Source organism: Myxocyprinus asiaticus, chromosome 37, assembly GCF_019703515.2.
Source record: "Myxocyprinus asiaticus isolate MX2 ecotype Aquarium Trade chromosome 37, UBuf_Myxa_2, whole genome shotgun sequence".
Lineage (NCBI taxonomy): Eukaryota > Metazoa > Chordata > Actinopteri > Cypriniformes > Catostomidae > Myxocyprinus > Myxocyprinus asiaticus.
Window position 1 is genome coordinate 3,435,493 of NC_059380.1, and position 25,400 is coordinate 3,460,892.

General features: G+C 38.0%; 1 protein-coding gene across 4 annotated transcripts in view; it reads left to right on the top strand.

The window, feature by feature from the left end:
• Window positions 1–25,400, top strand: part of map4k3a (mitogen-activated protein kinase kinase kinase kinase 3a) — a 121,842-nt gene that overhangs the window by 90,071 nt on the left and 6,371 nt on the right. For 2 of the 4 annotated variants that reach the window (XM_051675478.1, XM_051675479.1), the window contains 15 exons: window positions 6,165–6,223; window positions 11,936–11,974; window positions 12,944–13,015; window positions 16,368–16,419; window positions 17,306–17,471; window positions 19,235–19,332; window positions 19,969–20,010; window positions 21,135–21,219; window positions 21,383–21,462; window positions 21,685–21,745; window positions 22,014–22,131; window positions 22,209–22,267; window positions 22,648–22,751; window positions 24,454–24,625; window positions 25,275–25,343. In XM_051675478.1, the coding sequence (XP_051531438.1) occupies window positions 6,165–6,223; window positions 11,936–11,974; window positions 12,944–13,015; window positions 16,368–16,419; window positions 17,306–17,471; window positions 19,235–19,332; window positions 19,969–20,010; window positions 21,135–21,219; window positions 21,383–21,462; window positions 21,685–21,745; window positions 22,014–22,131; window positions 22,209–22,267; window positions 22,648–22,751; window positions 24,454–24,625; window positions 25,275–25,343 (1,276 nt within the window). Of the gene's footprint in view, window positions 1–6,164; window positions 6,224–11,935; window positions 11,975–12,943; window positions 13,016–16,367; window positions 16,420–17,305; window positions 17,601–19,234; window positions 19,333–19,968; window positions 20,011–21,134; window positions 21,220–21,382; window positions 21,463–21,684; window positions 21,746–22,013; window positions 22,132–22,208; window positions 22,268–22,647; window positions 22,752–24,453; window positions 24,626–25,274; window positions 25,344–25,400 lie in introns of all 4 variants that reach the window. The other 2 variants (XM_051675477.1, XM_051675480.1) reach the window with 2 other exon arrangements.

Here is a 25,400-nt window from a genome sequence, read left to right on the forward strand (position 1 = left end):
TGAATCACTTTACGCTTTAATGATGAGCACTTTTTGTTAAGTTTTACAAGTAAAGGAACTGTTTCGCATATTTCCTGAAAGTAATAATAATAATAAATTCAAACTTAACTATGATTCAGGCTTTGTTTGTGAATAGAATCGTGAATTCAGTAATGTCAATCAAACCAAATCCTTATGCCCTTTATTATATCAGTTTTTTGAAAAATCATATTTTAGTAAAATACAGGAAACAAAAGTACATTTTTTTATCCGATTAATCGATTAATCGTAAAAATAATCGAAGATTAATCAATTATAAAAATAATCGTTATTGCAGCCCTAGTTGTAAACTTAGATATAACAACACAGAAAATGTTAGTAAGTGATTTTATCACACTAAAATCATGTTTACATGCATATTGTTTACATCTTGTCGCTATACTTTTGAATAGTGAGTATTTTAACATTTACGGATTGGCTCAGTTCACTTCCATTGTAAGAGCCTCACTGTAACCCAGATTTGTGCATTTTGTATTTATTTTTTTAAAGAAAAGGAGGAACAAATGTGCTTGCTTTTTTTTTTTTTTGGTCCAGTGCGTGTTTACACAGAAAAACAATTGAAAATCACAGCAGACACACATAAAAACACATTCGGTGTGAACTGCCCCTAATTCGTGTGTTTGTCTGTGTCTGTGAGAGCGTGTGTGCGAAATAAGTTATGTTAAAATGTAAAAATAAAGTTATATTTTAAATAAATGTAGCCTATATTATAGTAAATATGCTGTATACATTAAATAAGAATAATAATAATTTGTATTTATATAGCACCTTTCTCAATACTGAAAGTCGCTTTACAAAGTAGTTTATAATAATAATAATAATAATAACTTTTTTCATTAATTACAAACCCAACCCAAACTCGAAGTTATACTTTAAAAACTGACCTGAACCCGGCCCGAAACAAGATGCTAATATTGAGTGAGTTACAGGACGTTTCAGTCATCCAGTAATGGCAATGTTTGGATACCCAGTTAATTTAGGACTTTACAAATAATAGGTACTTAAATGATTATTATTTTGCTTTTTATTTGGAACTTGATGGACACTGTACTTCTAAGCCTCAAAGCCTTGTTTTCATTTGTGTTAAATTAAATATATTTAAATCTTACATTTCCCTTTTTTCTTGAGTGGCACCTCAGTTATCTGGTGTGACACCCACACACAGAAGTGGCACCGTGAATCACATGCTTGGACTCGGTGTCGCTGACCGTTTATGAAAAAATGGAAGGGACGTGAAGGGACCCGATGGAGAGAAAAATGGAGAGAGATGAAAGGAGGGGCTGACAGAAGCAGTGAAGTGAATAGTCTGGGATGTTCTGTTAGCTTTTAGTCTGTTTCTCTCATCCTTTCTCTCTCCATCACTCTTTTACTGAAAAGCCTCCCATCAGTAGAACGGCAGCCAGCGAAGAACGATATGACAGTTTGCTGCGTAAAGGGAATTTGGTTTGTTAATCTGCAAGGGAAAATCAATTAGGTTTTGCATGGTTGAGAGATTTATTCCCAGGAGAGAAAAAAGTGGTAGAGAGAGGTATGGTCAAAGTAAGGGGAGAGAGACAACAAAAGAAAGGTGTTTGAGATTTAATCAACAGTAACTCAATTACTACTGTAAAATCTTCTGTCAGAACATCACTTGTAATGGATGGAGCTCCCGCTAAACGAAGCAGAGCCCAAATCGTTTCTTTTGAAATACAAGAGTTCAATGTACTATGACAACATACTGTTTGAGAACTCAAAACTTCTAAGGAGGGGCCTGGGTAGCTCAGTGAGTATTGACGCTGACTACCACACCTGGAGTCACGAGTTCGAATTCAGGGCATGCTGAGTGACTCCAGCCAGGTCTCCTAAGCAACCAAATTGGCCCGGTTGCTAGGGAGGGTAGAGTCACATGGGGTAACCTCCTCGTGGTCGCAATTAGTGGTTCTCGCTCTCGGTGGGGCGCGTGGTGAGTTGTGCGAGGATGCCGCGGAGAATAGCGTGAAGCCTCTATGGTAACGCGCTCAAGAAGCCACATGATAAGATGCGTGGATTGCGGTCTCAGACGCGGAGGCAACTGAAATTCATCCTCCACCACCTGGATTGAAGCGAGTCACTACGCCACCACGAGGACTTAGAGCGCATTGGGAATTGGGCATTTGGGCAATTTTACGTTAACTGTCTGAAAACAGCCAATTCACTTAAAGGAAAGTTCTGGTTTCAATACAAGTTGAGATCAGTCGACAGCGTTTGTGGCATAATGTTGATTACCAAAAAAATTCATTTCGACTCGTCCCTCTTTTAAAAAAAAAAAAAATTGTATTTACAGTGAGGCACTTACAATGGAAGTGAATGGATCCATTTTTGGAGGGTTTGAAAGTAGAAGTGTGAAGCTTGTAATTTTATAAAATCACTTACATTAATTCCTCTGTTAAAACTCGTGTGTTATTGGAGCTGTAAATTTGTTTAAATTGTAATTTTTACAGTCATTTTAGGGTTTGTTGACATTATATAATCATGGCAACAAAGTTGTAAAATTGCCTGTACTTTACACAAAAAAGTATAGAAAGTGATTTTTGATCTTTTAATCATTTTTGCACACATATCCTTTGTCTTGTTGCTATACTTTTGAAACAGTGAGTAGAGGAGAGCGGGGCACAAACAAACACTTTTTGGTTTTCTTAAGTTTGTGTAAATGCACTTGGGGTTCAAAGTATTTTTCTTTTTTCACAGTAATTTCACATGTGTCTGGTTCAAATATCTGGACTTGTTTAATGAATACAGCGTATACTTTTTTCTCCATGTACCTGGAAAAAGGAAAGTGAAATGTTACAACGTGCCCCATAAGACTGTTATTAGCCGATTTTCCACTATCGGGCTAGTGCTAGCCAGAGCCATAAATTGGTCAACCGGGGCCAATAGCCTCGGACCTCGAGCCGCGAGACCAAAATCACTCTGCATTCCCAATATTGGGCCAAAAGCCCCGCAGCGTTGCCCTAAAACCCGCCCTTAATACACTGCCCTGGTGCAAATGTCACACACCATTTTATGGTCAGAGATCAGAGAATTCAAGTAGGAATTTCCCACATCTGACTTGAATTGCAGCATAAATATCTTGCTAAACGCCACCTTGGACATTGACCCCGCCTCAATCCCCAGTTGGCCTTTTTTGGCCCAAGGGTAATCAGTGGACCAAATGATTAAGCCCCAGAAGTGACGGTGGGAACGCAGTTGTCCCTGGCACGCACTAGCATGCCATTAACTGGACCGACAGTGGAAACACGGCTATTAAAGGATGCAGAGATAAGGATGCAGCAAACCCGCAGCCTGTGTGTAAACAGTGCAGCAAAACACTGTTACTCATTTCATGTGCAAAGAGGGTGTTTACAGAGAAGTCATAAAGGTACTGCCTGTTTTATTCTAATAATCAGAGAGAGGGTGGAAAATGTTTGGCGGAATAAAAAAAAACTTTAAAGTAATATTCCGGGTTCAATACAAATTAAGCTCAATCGACAGCTTTTGTGGCATAATATTGATTACCTCAAAAATACATTTCGACTCGTCCCTCCTTTAAAAGCAAAATTGACTTACAATGCACTTACTTTTATAATGGAAGTGAATGGGGCCAATTTTTAGATGGTTTAAAGGTAGAAATGTGAAGCTTATAATTTATAAAAGCACTTGCATTAATTCTGTTAAAACTTAGTGTATTATTTGAGATGTAAAGTTGTTTAAATCATCGTTTTTACAGTTGTTTTAGGGTTTACGCCGTTACATCATCATGGCAATGATAATAACACATAAAAGGTCAGAAAGCGATTTTATCACATTAAAATAATGTTAACACGTATATTGTTTACGTCTTGTGGCGATACTTTTGAAATAGTGTTTTTATGTTTATAGATTGGCCCCATTCACTTCCAGTGTAAGTGCCTTGCTTGCTTTTTTTAAAGAAAATGTTTAATTTTTGTGTATGCCACAAATGCTTTAGAATAAGCTTTACTTGTATTAAACCTGGAATATTCCTCTATGCCTCCATTAAATGTGCTTTTACTGTAAATGCATGTTCTGTTTTTTTTTTTTCTTTTTTGTTTTTTGCACAGTAAGGTGTGAAGTCACAGCATGCCACAGATGCAATACATCGACATTAGGTTGAAAAAACCCAGAATATTCCTTGAATATTCCTTAAATTCCTCCTCATGTTGTATTTAATGTCTAAGGCACAGTATTTAATATATACTACTTCTGTTTTATGATCCTGGTCATTCATGTGTTATTTCAAGTCATTGCCTGCTTGAATGATCATATTGGTGAGTGGGAGGAGAGATACACATGGTCCAATCCACCCACACTGCTCTAATTAAGAAAACAACAGTTTGAATTAAATCTTTACATTGTCTTGCAAATCTCCTGGAGACAACATTTACAGTGATGATTCTTTTCATGACATAAATAGAGAATCTTTTGGAATTGAAAAGACAGGTTGATTATCTCTCTAGGAAAATCCTCTGATCTTTTCCATATGAATGGAGTCACAGCTTTTTGACTTTTTGCACTGTAAAATGTTAAAGTTTTTGATAAATAATAAATGTTATGATGTGTTGATTGAAGCCATGTGTAACACATCAATGGAAAGTAGGAGGCGAGAACCGGCTTTATAGTATAAATAATAGTTTAATTATAAACTGAACCAAAAAGACAAACACACACAGGTGTCGGACAGCTGTCCGTAACACTCTCTCTGTCGCACTGCCGTCTCCAGTCGGCCTTTATCACTCTCGGGCTAATCAGCCTGATTAGGAGTCGGGTGTGTAGAATCACGACCCGGCCCTGCCCTCCACCCTGCCACATTCCTCCCAAGTTCTCTCAAGCCCGGGGTGGGGGGGGGGGGTGGTGTGCCTTCCGCCCCATCTGCTGGCAGGTCATCCCCGTCTACCTGGATCAGGGGAGGGGACAAGGGGAGGGAAACAAAAAAAAAAGTGCCACCTACACGCCGTAATGGCGATCATGCCAAATTAACAAAAATATTTAAAAAGAGAGGGAAAAGGCCAACACGGAGCGGGAGAGAGAGAGAGGAGAGAGAGAGAGAGAGACAAAAAATTCACTTGCCGGTTCTCCGATACGCCGTAGCCTGGTCCTCGGCCACTCCACCCTCTGGTGGACGACAGCCACGCCTCCCCGGGCGGATCGGAGGCAGTCCTCCAGCCCCTGGTGGACGGAACGCCCCGCCGCGTTTTTGGTGGACGGAAGGGTCTCCCCCGCCCCTGGCAGCAGCCCTGACTGCTCCAGGCAGTCGGTTAGGAGCCCCTCCTCCCCTCACGGCCGGCGGCCGTTCCTCCGCTTTCAGGCGGTCGAGCTCCTCTGTCCCCCGGCGGATGGCTGCGGCTGCTCCATTGGGGTGGATGGTAGTGGCGAGGACTCTACTACAGCGCATCCATCCTCCTTCCCGGGTTTCGGCACCAGTGTAACACATCAAATGAAAGGAGGAGGCGAGAACCGGCTTGATAATATAAATAATATTTTAATTATAAACTGAACCAAAAAGACAAACACACACAGGTGTCGGACAGCTGTCCGTAACTCTCTCTCTGTCGCACTGCCGTCTCCTGTCGGCCCTTATCCCTCTCGGGCTAATCAGCCTGATTAGGAGTCGGGTGTGTAGAATCACGACCCGGCCCCGCCCTCTGCCCTGCCACACCATGCTAATGTAAAATCTCCTAACAGTGAATTTGGAATGTTGGGGAAATAAAGAAGCCATGGAGAAGTTGTATTCGGCACATATGTGTCACAGATTTAAGAGTTATGGGCTTGCTTGCTCGCTGATATAGAGCTAACATACTCTTTACTTTAGAAGGTTTGAATGCTTGTCTCATCATTGCTTTGACATTTTCCATCATTTTCAGTTTTTCACTCACTAACAGACCTTTATAATGCAGTGCCATTGCAAACTGCATGTGTGGATAACTAGTAAACGACAATAACTACAAACAAAGGCCAACATCACATCACCAGAGCTCTTACCATATCAGATCTGTTTTCATGCGTAAATGTAGATCAGAGTAATCACATCTGTGTTTCACATATTATGGAGCTTGAGCCGATGATGTGTACGGTTTGTGTACTGTATGTGACTTACTGTCTGTCTTTTGCAGGACTTTCAGTTGGATTATGGACAGGGATCCCCTAAAGGATCAATCCTGGGAGGAAATAAGTAAGTTTCACTGTTATGGCATCTCATCCTGATCGGTTCATCTATTCATTTTGTTAATGGTGTCAATGACGTGACACAAATCTTTTGTCCATATCTATTAAATTAAAAAAAAAATACAAATCTTCCAAAACAACAAAGCTTCTACGATGAACATGTTTTGAATTTCTGAATTTAAAGTCATTTTTATTTTTAAAAGTATAAAACGTCATCTGGTGTAAGCAGTGAAACGATTGTGTTTTATGAATTCCATTATATTGAAAGTTAGGAAATGTTTTCAGTTGCTATAGTTCACTCTGCTTGCTCTGTAATGTTATGTTGCTGTGGTTACAAGCAGTGCATTAATATCGAACGGTGATTAAAACTGACCGGAACTACCTGTGCATTCAATGGATTGAACTGCACGCATTCCAGCCAATCAGAATCGAGTATTAGAACAGACCATGGTATAAATTGATTGTAATTACTAGAATAATACAGAACTCTCATTCATTTCATCCAAAGTACAGATTACAGATTTCATGTGACATTGCATTACTTAAGTATTCAACAGATTTCTATGAACAAGAATTAATATTCAGTCTGTTTACATGCACAAAACTGCTTAGCAGGGTTTCTGCAGAAAACGTCATGTAATCATGAACGCCGTTTTCGTGTCTTCAACCGTTTTCTTGCAATAAACTGTTTTCTGGTGTCCATTTAAACAGGGGCTGTTTGCACGAAACGCATATTTGCATCCGTCTCCATGGTTTTTTAATTGTTTTATGTAAACATGCACTAGAAGGACGTCTTTAGCCATTGTACCGAGTTACGTCTGGAAGGAGCGCCAAATTCTTTAGATGTATTGTCAAGTTTAAAATAACTTCAACTTTTAAAAACAAATCTAGAGGGGGCCTGGGTAGCTCAGCGAGTACTGATGCTGACTACCACACCTGGAGTCGCAAGATCGAATCCAGGGCGTGCTGAGTGACTCCAACCAGGTCGCCTAAGCAACCAAATTGGCCCGGTTGCTAGGGAGGGTAGAGTCACATTGGGTTAACCTCCTCGTGGTCACTATAATGTGGTTCTCGCTCTCGGTGGGGCGCGTGGTGAGTTGTGCGTGGATGCCGCAGAGAATAGCGTGAAGCCTCCACATGCGCTATGTCTCCGCGGTAACACGCTCAACAAGCCACGTGATAAGATGCACGGATTGACGGTCTCAGACGCGGAGGCAACTGAGATTCGTCCTCCGCCACCCGGATTGAGGTGAGTCACTACACCACCACGAGGACTTAGAGCGCACTGGGAATTGTGCATTCCAAATTGGGGAGAAAATTAAATAAATATTATATTAAAATAACAAATCTAGAGACACATGTGCTCTTACCTATTTATTTCACTGCATCTAGCTTTTTGAACACAAGAACACGTTCGGTCTGAACGGCCCCTTAGATGCAATATGGACAGTTATTTTGTGCTATTTTTGCAAAGCAGGATCAAGCATGGCATGTCGCTGAGCAACACACAAACTGACAGCCTGTATTATACTAAATATCAGCACTCTTGGAATATGGAGCTCATTTTTTGCCAGTTTAAAATAAATAAATACAATAAAAATGATATAAGCTATTTCATTTTCAAAAAGTGTCTGCAAAGAATGTGCCAAAATTACAAATAAAATGATGCATTTTGATTACAATTTTCATAGTGACAAAGCATTGTGCCTAAAATTAAATTGAACTTAAGTTTGCATTTTAATATGAATTCTTTCACTTATTGTGTTAACATTAAGAAAATGCTTTGGGGGAAGAAAAAATACAATTTACAATTTTTTTTCAATAGACTGGCAGTCTTGACTCAAGTTTGCAGTGAAAATGGAATATCAAATCATCAATTGCATTTTAGGTTTTAATTTGACAGGCACAAATTGAATCATTTAATTATGTTTTTAATTTTAATCGTTAATTGAGTTTTCATTTATTTATTTATTTAGTTATTTTTTGCATTGTATTTATTTAAAGTCGGCAGAAAATAAGCTCCATATTGGAATGCCACTTGGCCAATCAAAGTGTAGTTGACAGACAACATAGAACTGTTTGTTTAAAGGGAATGTTACATCATCATGCGTCAACTTGATGCACTGAATTCTGTTTGGCAAGCTGTGTACAGAATGTGTGAGATTTACTGTATTCATGAGTAAGTTAATTCAGAAGTGAAGTCATATGTAGTGTGTGTACATTCATTTATCTTCCACCTGACATTTCTTCCTCACTAACAACGCCTTATGGATCAGGTAGCTTGTGCGTGCGTCATTCTTTTATATTACACACTCCCTGTGCCTTGTTGACACTGTGTGCCATATAGTGAACAGAAGGTGGAGTAAGGCAGATGGAGAGGCAGTGTTTGTGTAAGCATCTGCGCTTGTGCTCAGAGGTGTTGGTCTCAGCTCGCATCAACAGATGGGCCTTGAGCACTTTTGAGAGACACCCCTCAGCCTCACAATTATTCACATACAAAACCTCATCCCATGAACTACAATCTCATTTAGCTTGGCGAATGACATATTCAAATTAAAAGCGATGGAAGATATATGTATGGAAATGGAAACAATACATTTTAAGGTTATTGCAAAATATCCTGATACTTACAAATAGTTTAGTAGTTTGAGAGTGTAGGAAGAACGACTCGATTGCAGACTGATCTCACAGTTAAATTGGAAACAGTAGGTTGACTTTTCTTTAGTTAAAATCAGTCTGTGCATATTTTATAAACTCAGCCCCCCAACCCAAACACCAAACCTAAACCTAACCATCAGTGGAGTATAAATGTTATGTTAGAGCGAAAAATGCAACCTCTGAATTGCGCTAGTTACCGATTAAGTGAACGCAATTACTTACTGCTTTCAACGCATTGTCCGAACCCCGGTCTTCCACACTGCTGACACATCATGCTTCTGATTTGCGGCACAGGGGAAGGTAAACACTCTGAAGCTGAAAAAAGGTGCATCTTTAAATGTATCCCCTTTAAAGCTCAGCTGCTACAGCTGTACTTGTTCAAAAGAACATCTTTGTTTGTTGCGTCGCGCCTCGCGTGTCAAGTTAAAATAGTCTTACTTTCAAAAAAGGTATCTCGAGATCTCTGCCTATTCCTGTCTGTTGCACACATACTAGCTTTTTTTGAACACAAAAATGTGTCTTATGTTAACACCCATGAGATACAGGTCCAGTCATGGTCAGGTACAGAGGGCTTCCTTAAGACCGACTAGCCATGATTAGCCTATAAGCCATTCAGGCAACAAACTGGCTAGAAAATTTTGAAAACATGTAACTTTGCACATCCCTAGTAGGGGGTTGCCATATTCGCAGACATATTTGTCACTTGTGATTGATTTGTTCCACAAAGTGTCTGATAATTGGTATCAAGATTAAGTGAGAATTTTTGGCTGGTCATGTGATCTCAACATGGCAGCCACCATTAGGGTAGACCACTACCCCAATTCCGAAGTTGGGACAGTATGAAAAATGCTAATAAAAACAAAAAGTAGTGATTTGTAAATTATATTCACCCTTTGCTATATTGAAAGCACTACAACTACACATTATATGATGTTTTACCTTGTGAATTTCATTTTTTTTTTTTTTTTAAATGTACAGTAATTTCAAATCAGATGATTTGAACACGCTCCAAGAAAGTTGGGACAGTCGAGTGCTTACCACTGTGAAACATCACCATTTCTTTTAATAATACTTATTAAACATTTGGGCACTGAAGACACAAGTTTGTTAAGTTTAGAAAATTGAATTTTCCCCCATTCATCCATTATGCAGGTCTTCAGCTGCACAGTTGTACGGGGTCTTTGTTGTCGTATGGTGTGCTTCATAATGTGCCACACATTCTCAATTGGAGACATGTCAGGACTGCAGGCAGGCCAATCTAGCACCCGCACTCTCTGCTTGTGCAGCCATGCACTTGCTATCCGGGCAGTATGTGGTTTGAAGTTTTCCTGCAGGAAAATGCAGGGATGTCCCTGGAAAAGACGGTGCTGGATGGCAGTATATGTTGCTCCAAACTTTGTACATATCTGTCTGCATTCATGGTGTTCTCACAGATCTGTGAGTGACCCATGCCATGGGCACTGACACACCCCTGTCCCATACAGACACTGGCATTTGGACCTGACATTGATAACAGCTTGGATGGCCCTTTTCCTCTTTGGCCCGGATAACACGACGCCTTTGTTTTTCAAAAACTGACTCTTCAGACCAAAAAACACAGTTCCACTGTTCTACTTTCCATCTAAGATGAGACCGAGCCCAGAGAAGTCGGCAGTGCTTCTGGACAGTGTTGATGTATGGCTTCTCCTTTACATAGTAAAGTCTTAACTTGCATCTGTGGATGCAGCGGCGAATGGTGTTGACTAACAAAGGTTTACTAAAGTAATCCCAAGCCCATGTTCATGATATCCATTACACATGTATGACGTTTTTTTAAGACAGTGACGTCTAAGGGATCAGACATCACACGCATTCAGAAGTGGTTTTCGTCTTGCCCTTTACGCACTGAGATTTGACCAGATTCCTTGAATTTCTTAACTATATTGTTCACTGTAGAGGGTGAAATGCCCCAAATCCTTCCAGCTTGTCTTTGAGGAAGATTGTTCTCAAAGTGCTGGATTATTTGCAGAAGCATCTGCTGGCAAATTGACATGTCTCGAATGATCCTTGCTCTTGAAGGACTAGGCTGTTTTTGGAGGCACCTTATACAGTATACAGGATTATTATACAATTGCCTCACCTGTTTAACATCTCCAGTTTCACATCGCCTTTTTATTTTAACTCGTCAAATTGTTATTAGTTTTAAATTGCCCGTCTCAACTTTTTTGGAGCGTGTTGCAATCATCTGATTTGAAATTACTGTGCATTAAAAAAAAAAAACGAAATTGAAATTCACAAGGTAAAACATCATATAATGTGTAGTTGTAGTGCTTTCAATACAGCAAAGGGTGAATATAATTTTTTCGTGCTGTCCCAACTTTTTTTGGAATTGGGGTTGTACAATAAAAAGATTTTTCTAGGCCATCGATAAAACTGGAGTCTCATGTTAGGGTACCTCATTGCAAACATATTTTTTTAAAGCACTATAAATTTCTTCTGAAAACGTTTAAGTTCAGTTTAGGGTGGCTAAGGCCAGATATACTGTAGATATCCCGTATTCCAGTGATTTTACAAAAAGTGTCATGCGTTTACAGCATAAATCTATTGATTTGTATGTCCGTTCGAACCATCTGTTCAGCTAGATTTTAGTTCAAATATATATTGTTGTCTGTTTTACAGTGGACACTGTCATTCTGAATGTCATGGCAATGGCAACAATTTACACATTACCAAATCCTAAAACACCTCAAACTTCAACACTATTCTACTGCTGCCTTTAAAGCAGGGTCATTTCTACTGATTTGCTTTTATTTCAAGTCCCTTGTAGTCCCAAGCACCTTAAAGTTCAGTAGTTTAAGAGCAGAGTAAGTAAATGACTTTGGAACAGACGTTCTCTGAAAATGTAACAACTGAATGCTGGACTGTTTCTCGGGGTCATCAGAGACGAATAAGCAGTAAACTCTTGTTTATTTAGCCTTTAATCAATGAAGGCTAATGGATCCCTTGATGTGTTATAAATCTGTTTTTCTCTGCAACATGTGATTCCAGACAATGTCTTATTAGTTAAATTCTCTTATTACAGGAGTCTCTTGAAATCTGTTGAAGAAGAATTACACCAGAGGTATGATGCTGTTGCTTTTTGATGCTTTTCTATGGCTTTCACTCTCTCCCTCACTGTCTCTTTCTCTCTCTCTCGCTCTCGTTCTTTCTGCATAGCTGGTTTTTCATCTGATTAATATTTGATGTGACCTAACCTTGCTCTTTTGTGCTTGTCCGACTGGAACCAAAGACTGATTTGCTTGGCAATGCTGTGTTTAAGATCCGTGTTATTTTTGCCACAGTATTAGTTTTCCATTCCTCAGGGGGGAAATTAAGCAGTTAGTCCCTCTAAATGAAGTTTGCTTTAATAGCCAGATGCATGTTCAGATTGGGCTTTGGGATTGTCCTGTTATGAATTTTTCACACTTAGTTTTTAGTGTCCATCTTCAATTGAATGTTCAGCAAGCACCTGTTGTTTTGGGGTTTGGGTGTTTACGTATTTTTTCATACTGTGAATTTTATGAAATAGATACTTTTCAGGAGTGTTTTTTTTTAGGTGTATGAGCCTTTAATTTCTCCCATGGGCACTCAAATGGACACATTTTTTATTAGGTGTCTTTACTTATTATGTACGTGTTGTTGCATCATACTTACATTTAAAGTACCTGCATTTAATTACATCTGTAGTAGTAACACTGTTACACCTACTATTAACACAGTGAACCCTACCCCTTACCCCGACTTTGAACCTAACCCTACCCCATCCCTTAGCCTACACTCTAATCTCTAACCCTGCACCAACCCTAACCCTAAACCCTACCCCTACTTCTAAACCTACCTGTACCTCATCCTCAGTAGCAGCAAAAAGAAATCTTGTGAGAATTTTGCAGATCATCATGTAGTTACACAAGTAATGCATTGTATTTAATGGATTTTAATATTAGTAAAGAGTGGTTAAAGACACTTAATATAAAGTGGGACAAAAAAAAGTGTTGCTTCAAATTGATCATCTTGAATGAATGAGCGCCGACACCTTCTCCGTCCTCATTAGGGGGCATGAGGCTCATTTGGGGGATGATGAGGGTGAAGATGATGGTGATGATCATGATGATGAAATGCAACAGTAAGTTCCTCTGATTCTATGGCTAGTCTCTTCCTGCTGCTTTAGATTAGAACATTTCAGGGTCATGATGCACTGGCAACTTTTTGGAATACATGCAGAGAGGACTGGTTTGAGGTATAAGAAAAGGATAATGTTCACTATCCCACTAATTACATAGCTTCTAAGTAAATAAATAAAGGGACATGAATATTGATTTGAGTTTAAATTATTTTGTTATATGAGAAGAAAGAGACCATTGCATGATCCGAGAGTGATGAAACTAGCAGAACAACTGTATATAGGAAATCAGTTGCTTGAAACAAATGTCAATTATACAGTTTTGTGGTCATTATTTAAAAATATTTAACCAATTCTGATTGACCATTGATCTGGAATAGGTATTTCAGAGAGCCATTTAATCATTTTAAATAACTTTTAAATTGTACTTAATGAATAACATGTCATACACACTGATGTCTACTACAATTTATTCAAAGTACCATTGTACTATGTCCAAAAAAAAAACATGGTAAAAGGGTGATTCTCGCAAAACCTGTAAAGAAAATGTCCTGGCAATATTTAACCCCAAATCAATACAAAAAATTATGTAAACATACATTTTTCACAAAAAAATGAGAGCTACATCTAGGACCAGTTACATTTCAGCATTATGACATTATTTTCAGGACACTTAAGCACATTCTAACCCCCAATTCTCATTACCGTAACACATTTAGATGTTTTACTTTTACTATTCCCATTGTTTTCAGTGATGATTCTTATTACAGTAACACATCTGGACATTTTACTTTACAGTTTCCATTGTTTTCAATGATTATTCTCATTACCGTAACACATCTGGACATTTTACTTTTACAGTTTCCATTGTTTTCAATGATAATTCTCATTGCTGTAACACATTTGGACGTTTTACTTTTACTATTCCCATTGTTTTCAGTGATGATTCTTATTACAGTAATGCATTTGGATGTTGTATATTTACTATTCCCATAGTTTTAAATGATGATTCTCATTACCGTGATGCATCTTTGAACATTTTACTTTTACTGTTTCCATTGTTTTCAATGATTATTCTCATTACTGTAACACATCTGGACATTTTACTTTTACAGTTTCCATTGTTTTCAATGATAATTCTCATTGCTGTAACACATTTGGACGTTTTACTTTTACTATTCCCATTGTTTTCAGTGATGATTCTCATTACAGTATCATATCTAGACATTTTACTTTTACTATTTCCATTGTTTTCAGTGATGATTCTCATTACCGCAACACATCTAGGTGTTTTACTTTTACTATTCCCATTGTTTTAAATGATGATTCTCATAACCGTGATGCATCTTTGAACATTTTACTTTTACTATTCCCATTGTTTTTAGTGATTATTCCCATTACCATAACGCATCTGGACGATGTACATTTACTATTCCCATTTTTTTTTCAATGACTATTCTCATTATCGTAACTCATTTGGACATTGTATATTTACTATTCCCATAGTTTTAAATGATGATTCGCATTACCGTGATGCATTTTTGAACATTTTACTTTTACTGTTTCCATTGTTTTCAATGATGATTCTCATTACTGTAACACATCTGGACATTTTACTTTTACTATTCCCATTGCTTTCAATGATTATTCTCATTACCGTAACACATCTGGACATTTTACTTTTACTATTCCCATTGCTTTCAATGATTATTCTCATTACCGTAACACATCTGGACATTTTACTTTTACTGTTTCTGTTGTTTTCAATGATGATTCTCATTACTTTATCACATCTGGACATATTACTTTTACTGTTTACATTGTTTTCAATGATGATTTCCATTACCGTAACACATCTGGATGTTTTACTTTTACGGTTCCCATTTTTTTCAATGATGATTCTCAATACCGTAACGCATTTGGACATTGTATATTTACAATTCCGATTGTTTTAAATTATTATTCTCATAACCTTGATGCATCTTTTACTATTCCCATTGTTTTTAGTGATGATTCTCATTACCGTAACTCATCTGGATGTTGTATATTTACTATTCCCTTTGTTTTCAGTGATGATTCTCATTATAGTAACGCATTTGGACATTGTATATTTACAATTCCGATTGTTTTAAATTATTATTCTCATAACCTTGATGCATCTTTTACTATTCCCATTGTTTTTAGTGATGATTCTCATTACCGTAACTCATCTGGATGTTGTATATTTACTATTCCCTTTGTTTTCAGTGATGATTCTCATTATAGTAACGCATTTGGACATTGCATAGTTACTATTCCCATTGTTTTCAATTATGATTCTCATTACCGTGATGCATCTTTGAACATTTTAATTTTACCATTCATATTGTTTTCATTGATTAGTATTTACTGTAACACAACTGGACATTTTGCTTTTGTTATTCCCATTGTTTTCAATGATGATTCTCTGTACCACACCACATCTGGTGTTTTTTTTGGCCCACTGGGGGCCAACATTTTTTTTTACTGTTCCCATTGTCATTTTTATATTACTGTGTTACGCTTATGCTGTTATACAATGTTTTTTCTAAATTATCAACGAAAATTAATTGCAGTACCAAGAGAGTACTACTATGATGTACAGATACTTTAAGATCTAAAAATAGGCTTCATTTTATAGATGCAAAATTTTATTTTTCATTTATTTATTTTTTATTTTGGAGTAAAACGGGGAATAGACATTTTCCTAACAGGTTTTCATGAGAATCACCCAATACCATGGTACTTTTTGGTTAGTGATACAATCTTCTGTGATTTCCATATGAATGTTTTTACATCTTGAATTTTTCCCTCGTGCATCAAATACTGTTTTTTTTTTTTTTTTTTTTTTTTCTGTTTTCTGAAAATGTTGCCAGTATATCATGACTACTTTAGTACCATATAAATGTTTCATCTGTTTTCTTCACTTACTGGATGTGCCAACTCCTTTTCTCTTCATTTAGCAACACCACAGCTAGACATTCCAGAATGCTGTGGTTGATCCGGCTGCCACTTTTGCCGTATTTTCCGAGTTCAAATGCCTTTTGCACTTTTGAAGTGAACTCTTGACACTCATACTGTAGATCCCTCTCTTGGTGATACTGCCTACAGAAGCTTCCTCCACATTTAACCCCATCCTACAACACCCTGTTCCCTGTTTTCTATTGTACTTTGGTTGGTACTGTTCCTGAATCAACATCAGATCAGATCAGAAAGCAACCAAAGAGGTCCATTGACATCCTGTTAATGCCCTCAAATGATGTTTATTAGAATTGCATAATTAGTGTCGATGATTAACATTGAGACTCATCTAATTGGGATATCTGTTTTGTCTCAGCACGAAAAGCTCCACCATGAGGCCCAAATTCCCCCCACCGCTTCCTCCCAAGGTGGGTATCCAAACACGAGTTGTACCTTTTTACTCACTGTTACTCACTCTCACTGTTCCTGTCACACAAAAAGATTAAAACATTTTTATACCAGCATAATTTTCTCTGTCAGAAGGAAGTATATTTTTAATTAAAAGACTAATCCCTCGTTCAATACAAGTTTAGCTCGATCGACAGCATTTGTGGCATAATGTGGCATAACCATACAAATTAATTTTGACTCATCAAAATTAGGGACTTACAATGGAAGTGAATGTGGCCAATCCGTAAATGTTAAAATTCATTTGAAAAGTATAGCCACAAGATGTAAACAATATGTGTGCTAACCTTTTCTGTGTAAAGTTATAGCCAATTTTACTTCGTTGCAATGGCGACATAATGCCACAAACCTTAAAACTCTGAAACGATAGTAAAAACGATGAACTTTTCAGCTCAAATAATACGAAGCTTTAACAGTAGAATTAATGGAAGTGCTTCTATAAAATTATCAACTTAAAATATCTGCCTTTAAACCCTACAAAAATGGTCCCCATTCACTTCCATTGTAAGTGCCTCACAGTAACCTCGATTTTTGCTCTTTTTAAGAAAAGGAGGGACGAGTCGAAATTGATTTTTGTTGTAATTAACATTATGCCACAAATGCTGTCGATTGAGCTTCGCTTGTATTGAAACAGAATATTCTTTTAATTCTACTGACTGTGGCCTTGAACTAAGTTTACTGTATAGGAAACAAGTCAAGTTTATTGGAAATCAGTGAACAGCTTCAACTGTTTTTTTACATCCTATTTCTTTTCTTCTTCTTTTTTTTTTTTTTGGTAATCACAGTATTGATCTGAAGAAAAAATAAACTGGTAATGTACTGCTAAATTTGTTCTGCCTTGTCCAGCCAAAGCCCAGTCCCGAACCACATCAAAGCCCATCTGGTGATCATGACAGCAGCCAGGGCACTATAAAGCGTTGCCCTGGGACAGAGAGCCCGGTTCGATCTTCCACCAATGTACCGCCCCGACCTCCACCTCCTCGACGGCCCATACACAAGCTCAGCAGTTTAGGTAATGACACCACTCGGGAAGAGCATGATCCGTGGGAAGTCCAGGGATATGCTGGGATATGTAGTCAGTTCGACGAAAGGCTGCAGGTCTCGTATGACGATGAGGATGATCATGATGAGGAAGGAGACAGTAAGACACCCGTATTAGATTAGACCCTCATCCATAAACTTAATCCCAGTCACCGAAACCTTTCTCCTCTTTTGTAGCTGACTAACACCCCATTTATCAACAAATATCCCATCCTGTGAACCCCTACAGCCAGTTTGTAGCAGTTTCAGCCTCAGATGGCATGCCCATGAACCACCCAGTCAGTTCACAGGCAAAACTGGAAAGCACTCTCTTGATCTTGCATGCGTTTATCTGATTGGCTTTAGAGTTAGGGGCCGTTCACATTGAATGCGTCCTTGCATTAGCAAATAGCTAGAGGTGGCGCAGAGAATGGAGCAGAACGCAGGTGTCTCGAAAGGTGTTTTTCCAAAAGTTTAAGTTCTTTTTAACTTAACAAGCCATCTAAAAACTTGACCACTGACCACTGACAAAATGACGAGACGTGGCACAACGGTCAAATACGTCCATCTAGCGCATGTTTACGTAGAAAAAAATATTTTAAAAAACAGCGCAGATGGACACAAAAACGCTTAGTGGGATTATCAGCCAACCTGGAAACAAAAGTCACATTTAACAAGGTACCGGGCTGATACACTGAGAATTTTTAAGGGAGAACTAGTCACTGGATTTTCCAAAGTTTTCCAGGTTAGTGACATTGTTTGTATTTGGCGCCAAACTATATATATATCCACACAACTGTATATTCTGCTTGTTTTCTTAAGTTGTGTCTTTGAATAGACTGTACTTATTTTCTGTACTGTACAGATTTTCCGGTATGTTTCCATTATTAAGAAGGCTGCGCCATTATTTGAATGATTTTTTTCCATGCCGATTTACTATCACATAATAATATATGTTGGCATATAAATACAACATCTACATGTCAGTCAGTTGTCTCTTCCTGTCTAAGTGGGCAGTTTTGGGCTAAATTAAGCTGCAATGTGGACCAGACCTTTTGCTTTTAAGTCAGGTCTGACTACTTGAGACTAGTTTGTCACCCTTTTCCCCTTGCCCTCTCTTAGAGAAATGGCATCATTGGTGTTGGCATGTGAAAAAGTCACACACCCACTCAAAGAAACTATGAGTCACCCACTCCACCCATGTAGTCTTTCTCTTGTCAAATGCATGTTGTCCTGTCTGTCATTGGCATCCTTTTTGATTTATTACGCTAAAATAGTTTCAGTTGTATGGTCATAATATGGTAGCTTAAAGGAAGTGTTCACCCAGAAATGAACATTCGTATCGCTCTGACACCATTTGATTGTGTAAACAATATATACAGTATATATTTTAGATTTATATGTGCTGGTAAACAGTCTTAAGTGGTTGATTAAATTGGGCATTTAAAAGTTAATTTCCCACACTTCTTTGCAGAATGTCCAAGCTTCTTTTACAATGAAAGTTGATGGTAATTCAAACTGATAAATTCCAAACAGGGCTCCATAAGAGTACTCCATGCGACTTTGTGCGATAGCTTTAGATTACAGATTGAAATGTAAGTTTTATTTTTGAGTCAACTATTCCTTTCACTTTAGACATTCACTCGTGCTCTGTGTGTACAGTCACGTACCGGTAGACTGTTTTTGGAGACCTAGTTGAGAAACACTGATCCTTGGAACGTGCTGTTTAAGTTAATTTATTTTCTTGCCCCACAGGCAATGGAATTAGCCCATCTGAACACTCACCATCGGCAGAGAGACAGTCCACAATGCCCCCTACTGTTCCCACAGCAAAGGACAAGAAAGATTTTCCAGTATGGCTCATTTCCAGTGGAATTAAATAGTTGTTCTTGTAACATTTATGGCTTTTTGGATGAAGAACATGACACCTCTGACACCTTTCACTGTTTGTCCAGTGCAGAGATGCCCAAACCAGGGCCAGTGGGCCAAAGTTGGACCATGATGTCCTTTGATTTGGTCCGCCTTGCCATAAAGTGCAAAGAAAATATGCCCTAGATGCAGCTCCTTATTGTATTAGTTAAGCAGATTGCATATGTATATATATGAAATCATAAAGGAGGGGAACCAGGGCAACTTTTATATTTTAATATAATACAGTTTTATAAAATGCAACGTTTACTTCTGGCCCACGGTCCTCAATCAGGTTTGATTTTTTTGGCCCTTCGTAGGAAAGAGTTTGGGTACCTCTGTTCTAGTGCAAGGCTTGTCTTGCATTTGTGCATTTGAAATTGAAGTGTGAGCTTAAACCAGTCTTAAAAATATTTTGGTTTAAGTTCACACTTCAATTTCAAATGCGCTTCAATGCATTTAACGATCAGATCTTTCAAGAATTTAAATGAATTGACCTCTTATTGAATTTACCATGATTAGCAATCTATGCTTTCAGAATTTGCTTTAATTTTTGTTCTATGTATTTGATTGTCCCACAGAAACCCATCAGTAATGGTCTCCCTCCAACTCCAAAGGTTCATGTAAGTGGATATCATAATTCTAGATCAGATCATGTTGATTTATAGCGTGGTATTTGGGCATGTTATTGGACACAAGCACTAGTCATTTACTTTGCATCTAAATTGCTGTTTTTTTTATTCGCATTTGGCACTTGTGTGACTGTTTACTTTTTATCATATTTTTTTATTTTTGTGTAAACGAATGTTTTACTTTTATCATTTTCATTTTAAATATATATTTGAAAGTAGTTTTATTTCTAATTCTATAAATAATTGTATTTACATGAATGCATTCGCTTTCTTTGACTTGTAATTTCTGATATGTGAAGCACTTAGATGTATTAAAATATATATTATTTTTTATTAAAATTAATTATATTTTATTTCTTTGTATTATTTATTTATTATTTTATATTATTTTTAAATATAATTATTAATGTTACTATTTTTATTATTTACTTATTGCTTATTTGTTTTTATTTTTATTATTAAAAAAATTATATATATATATATATATATATATATATGCAGTACTGTGCAAACGTTTTAGGCACTTGTGAAAAATGTTGCATAGTGAGAATGTCTTCAAAAATAATGACATAAATAGTTTTCATTTATCACTTAATGTCATACAAAGTCCTGTAAACATAAAAAAGCTAAATCAATATTCGGTGTGACCACATTTGCCTTTAAAACAGCCCCAATTCTTCTAGATACACCTGGACACAGTTTTTCTTGGTTGTTGGCAGATATGATGTTCTAAGCTTCTTGGAGAATTCGTCACAGTTCTTCAATCTCATTAGTCTCAATTGCTTCTGTCTCTTCATGTAATCTCAGACTGACATGATGTTCAGTGGGGGTCTCTGTGGGGGCCATGCCATCTGTTGCAGGGCTCCCTGTTCTTCTATTCTTATCTTTTCTATTTGCAAAAGTAATGTTTGGGAGTCACACTAAAGCTGAAGATATAAATAACCATCTCAAGACAAGTGCTTTTGTGAAACATCTTATGTGCCTAAGACCTTTGCACAGTACTGTATATATATATAATAATTATTTTCTTAATTTATAGTAAAAAAATATTCTAAAATGTAAGTGCTGAATTTGGCTGTATCCATTTGTCCATTGTGTTACATTTGCATGTCCAGATGGGAGCATGTTTCTCTAAAGTCTTCAACGGCTGTCCATTAAAAATACACTGTGCTACCTCATGGATCAATCCAGACACGAGAGGTGAGATCTGTTAAATTGCGCAGTGATCTCCAGAGAACCTGGATAATTGTCTGAAATATACTCATGACAAGGCTTGCACATAGTTGTACTTATTATTATTGCCTACAGTAGCATTTGCCGATACTGCCACTGATGCGTCTGTTCTTTTCTTTATGTATTTCAGATCAGTATCTGATATTTGGAGCAGAGGAAGGTATTTACACATTAAATCTGAATGAGCTTCACGAGACGTCCATGGAACAGGTATTACGTAACAAAACAAGCATGTGTTATATACATGTAAATTGCACTGCTGATTCTTCCTGAGGTTTTCACAGCTAGACAATAGATGAGCAGACATTAAATATTACATCAAAGACATCATGCATAAGAACACACGCAATTTTTTTCTTTTATCCTGTGACTGTGGCATGCTACATTCAGTCTTTTTGTCTTCTTCTAAAGCTATTTTTGTCTCATTCTCAGCTTTTCCCACGGAGATGTACTTGGCTGTATGTCATGAGCAACAGCCTGCTAACAATATCCGGTAAGCTGTGCATTAAAAGCAGGTCTAGTCAGGTTTAGATTTACATTTAGATGTAAGTCTGAGTTTCATTTGTTATGATTGCTACATTCCTAATGTTAGATTTTTATTTTGTTCACACTGTACATTTAAAGTGATGATGACAGTGTAAGGTAATTAGTGAGTAATACTAATGAACTCTTAATCTCATGTTTCCTGAATTCTTTCTGATTTTGGTTGGCAGAAATGTCTTTCCCTCCTGTTTTCAGTCTATTAAATGTTGTTTACCCAGGAAAAGCATCTCATTTGTACTCGCACAGTTTGACGGGCTTGTTTGAGCACGCTCGACACATGCAGAAGCTCCCTGTCGCCATACCGACGCATAAATTGCCCGACAAAATAATCCCCAGGTAAATGTTCAGATCTAGTGTAAATGCATGTCCAATTGTTTTGCAAGTGTTTCATCCTATTTGTGTTTTCATTTCAGGAAGTTCACTGTGTCCAATAAGATCCCTGAAACAAAAGGGTGTCAAAAGTGCTGTGTAGGTGAGTGAATCCCATAATGCCCTGAAACGTTCTTCCTTTCTGTATTTCACCTGAATCAATTCACTAACACACTGTACAGATACTATCAAGCATCTAGGTGTTGTTGAAATGCAAATTGGGACGGTAGTGTCTTTATTTGCTTGACTTCTGATTGTATGAAAAACATATTTCAGAATTGTTTTTGCACTTTAGTTTCAATAGATGGTTTGTGAAAGTAGATTTTTCGATTTCAGGTTTGAAACTTATAGTATGCTTGCATAGTAAAAGATCGTAGAAGATTGAACTTTTCATGTAGTGGCATCTTTAGTCTTTGATGGATAGTTTCCTATAACTGCATAAATTGGACAAACTATACTGTTTCTTCTTTCTGACTGTTCCAGTGAGGAATCCTTACACTGGTCACAAGTATCTGTGTGGTGCCTTTCAGTCCAGTGTTATCCTGTTTGAGTGGGTTGAGCCAATGCAGAAATTCATGTTGGTCAAGGTGAGCCCAAAGTCACTGTTCTCATCATGCTTTAGCCTTTAGTTCATCATAAAACAATTCATATGGAATTAAAATCCATAAAGGACTGTTAGACAAGCTCAAGGTAATGAAATGTGTTGGAAACTGTAGGATATACGCTGATCAGCCACAACATTAAACCCACTGACAGGTGAAGTGAATAACATTGATTATCTCGTTACAATGGCACCTGTCATGTGGTGGGATATATTAGGCAGCAAGTGAACAGTCAGTTCTTGAATTTCATGTGTTGGAAGCAGGAAAAATGGGCAAGCGTAAGGATCTGACCGACTTTGGCAAGGGCCAAATTGTGATGGCTAGACGACTGGGTCAGAGCATCTCCAAAACGGCAGGTCTTGTGGGGTGTACCTACCAAAAGTGGTCCAAGGAAGGACAACCGGTGAACCGGCGACAGGGTCATGGGCGCCCAAGGCTCATTGATGCACGTGGGGAGTGAAGACTAGCCCATCTGGTCCAATCCCACAGAAGAGCTACTGTAGCACAAATTGCTGAAAAACTTAATGCTGACCATGATAGAAAGGTGTCAGAGCACACAGTGCATCGCAGCGTGCTGTGTATGGGGCTGCGTAGACGCAGACCAGTCAGACTGCCCATGCTGACCCCTGTCCACCGCCGAAAGCTCCTACAATGGGCATGTGAGCGTCAGAACTGGACCATGGAGCAATGGAAGAAGGTGGACTGGTCTGATGAATCTTGTTTTCTTTTAGATCATGTGGACGGCCGTGTGCGTGTGCGTCATTTACCTGTGGGAGAGATGGCAGCAGGATGCACTATGTGGAGATGGCAGGCCGGCGGAGGCAGTGTGATGCTCTGGGCAATGTTCTGTTGGGAAACCTTGGGTCCTGGTATTCATGTGGATGTTACTTTGACACGTACCACCTACCTAAAGATTGTTGCAGACTACGTACACCCCTTCATGGCAACAGTATTCCCTGATGGCAGTGGCCACTTTCAGCAGGATAATGCACCCTGCACACTGCAAAAATTGTTCAGGAATGAACAAAGAGTTCAAGGTGTTGACTTGGCCTCCAAATTCCCCAGATCTCAATCCCATTGAGCATCTATGGGATGTGCTGGACCAACAAGTCCGATCCATGGAGGTCCCACCTCACAACTTGCTAACGTCTTGGTGCCAGATACCACAGGACACCTTCAGAGGTCTTGTGGAGTCCATGCCTCGACGGGACAGAGCTGTTTTGGTGGCACGAGGGGGACCTACATGATATTAGGCAGGTGGTTTTAATGTTGTGGCTGATGGGTGTGCGCTGCATTCATGTCACGTCGGAATTACCATAATTACGAGATGGCAAATTGGAGATTCTACTCGGAGCCGTTCACGTCCTCCAACCTATGGAACACTTATGATGCCAAAATGGCTTTGTTCTATATTATATATATATATATATATATATATATATATATATATATATATATGTAACATATAGCCATATTTATGTGTACATCATATATGTATATATATATATATGTATATGTATATGTATATATATATGTATATGTGTGTATATATATAACAAACGGTGCCTTGTGGCTTATTGCTTTATTGTAAGAATAATTGCTTTGCACAGTGTTTATAAACCATTTTCGCATGCACGATGTTCCAAATGAAGCACTGACTTGTTTTTGTCTTCCCCTGTTTGTGCAGAGTATAGACTTCCCCTTGCCATGTCCGCTGGAAGTGTTTGAGATGCTGGTGGTTCCAGAGCATCAGTATCCGCTCATCTGTATAGCTGTGAGCAAAGGCACAGAGCTCAACCAGGTGGTGCGCTTTGAGACGCTCAACCCAAACTCCATCACCAACTGGTTCACTGATTCTGGTGGGTAGTATAAAAACAAGATACCAAGATCTGTCTAAAGAAACCGAAATAAATTGGATAGATTTGACCTAAACTGCCCTTTCAAACAGTCATTTTTTTTTACTCATTTAAAAAAAAAAAAAATTTATTTAAAGGGGAAGTGCGTAATTTTTTTCACCCAAAAACATAATTCTCACCATTAACTCACCCTTATGCTGTCTCAGATTCATACGACTTTCTTTCTTCCTCGGAACGCAAATTAAGATATTTTAATGGAGATATGAAGTGAATATATCCATACTATACAAGTCAATGGGCTCCAAATAGGACAAAATTTACAGTGAATTTATAGTGAAATTTTGGTTAGTTTCTCACCCAAAATGGTTCGCATGACTTCAGAAGACTTGGATTAAACTACTGGAGTCGTATAGATTACCTTTATGCTGCCTTTATGTGCTTTTTGGAGCATGAAAGTTTTGGACCCCATTGACTTATATTGCATGGACAAAAACACCTCATATATCCTTTAAAATGTCTTGGTTTGTGAAGAAACTAAAGTCATACAATTCCATTTGAGACAACATAAGGGTAAGGAATTATCATTTTGGGTGAACTGTGCCTTTAAATAAGCTTTTTATTTCAATTAGACTCTTCATATCTGTTGTTTCAGATACCCCACAGAGTTGCGTGATCCATGTGACCCAGATGGAGAGAGATACAATTTTAGTCTGCCTTGACCGTAAGTACTGAATCTACAGTTAAAGGAATAGTTCACCTAAAAATGAAAATTCTCTCC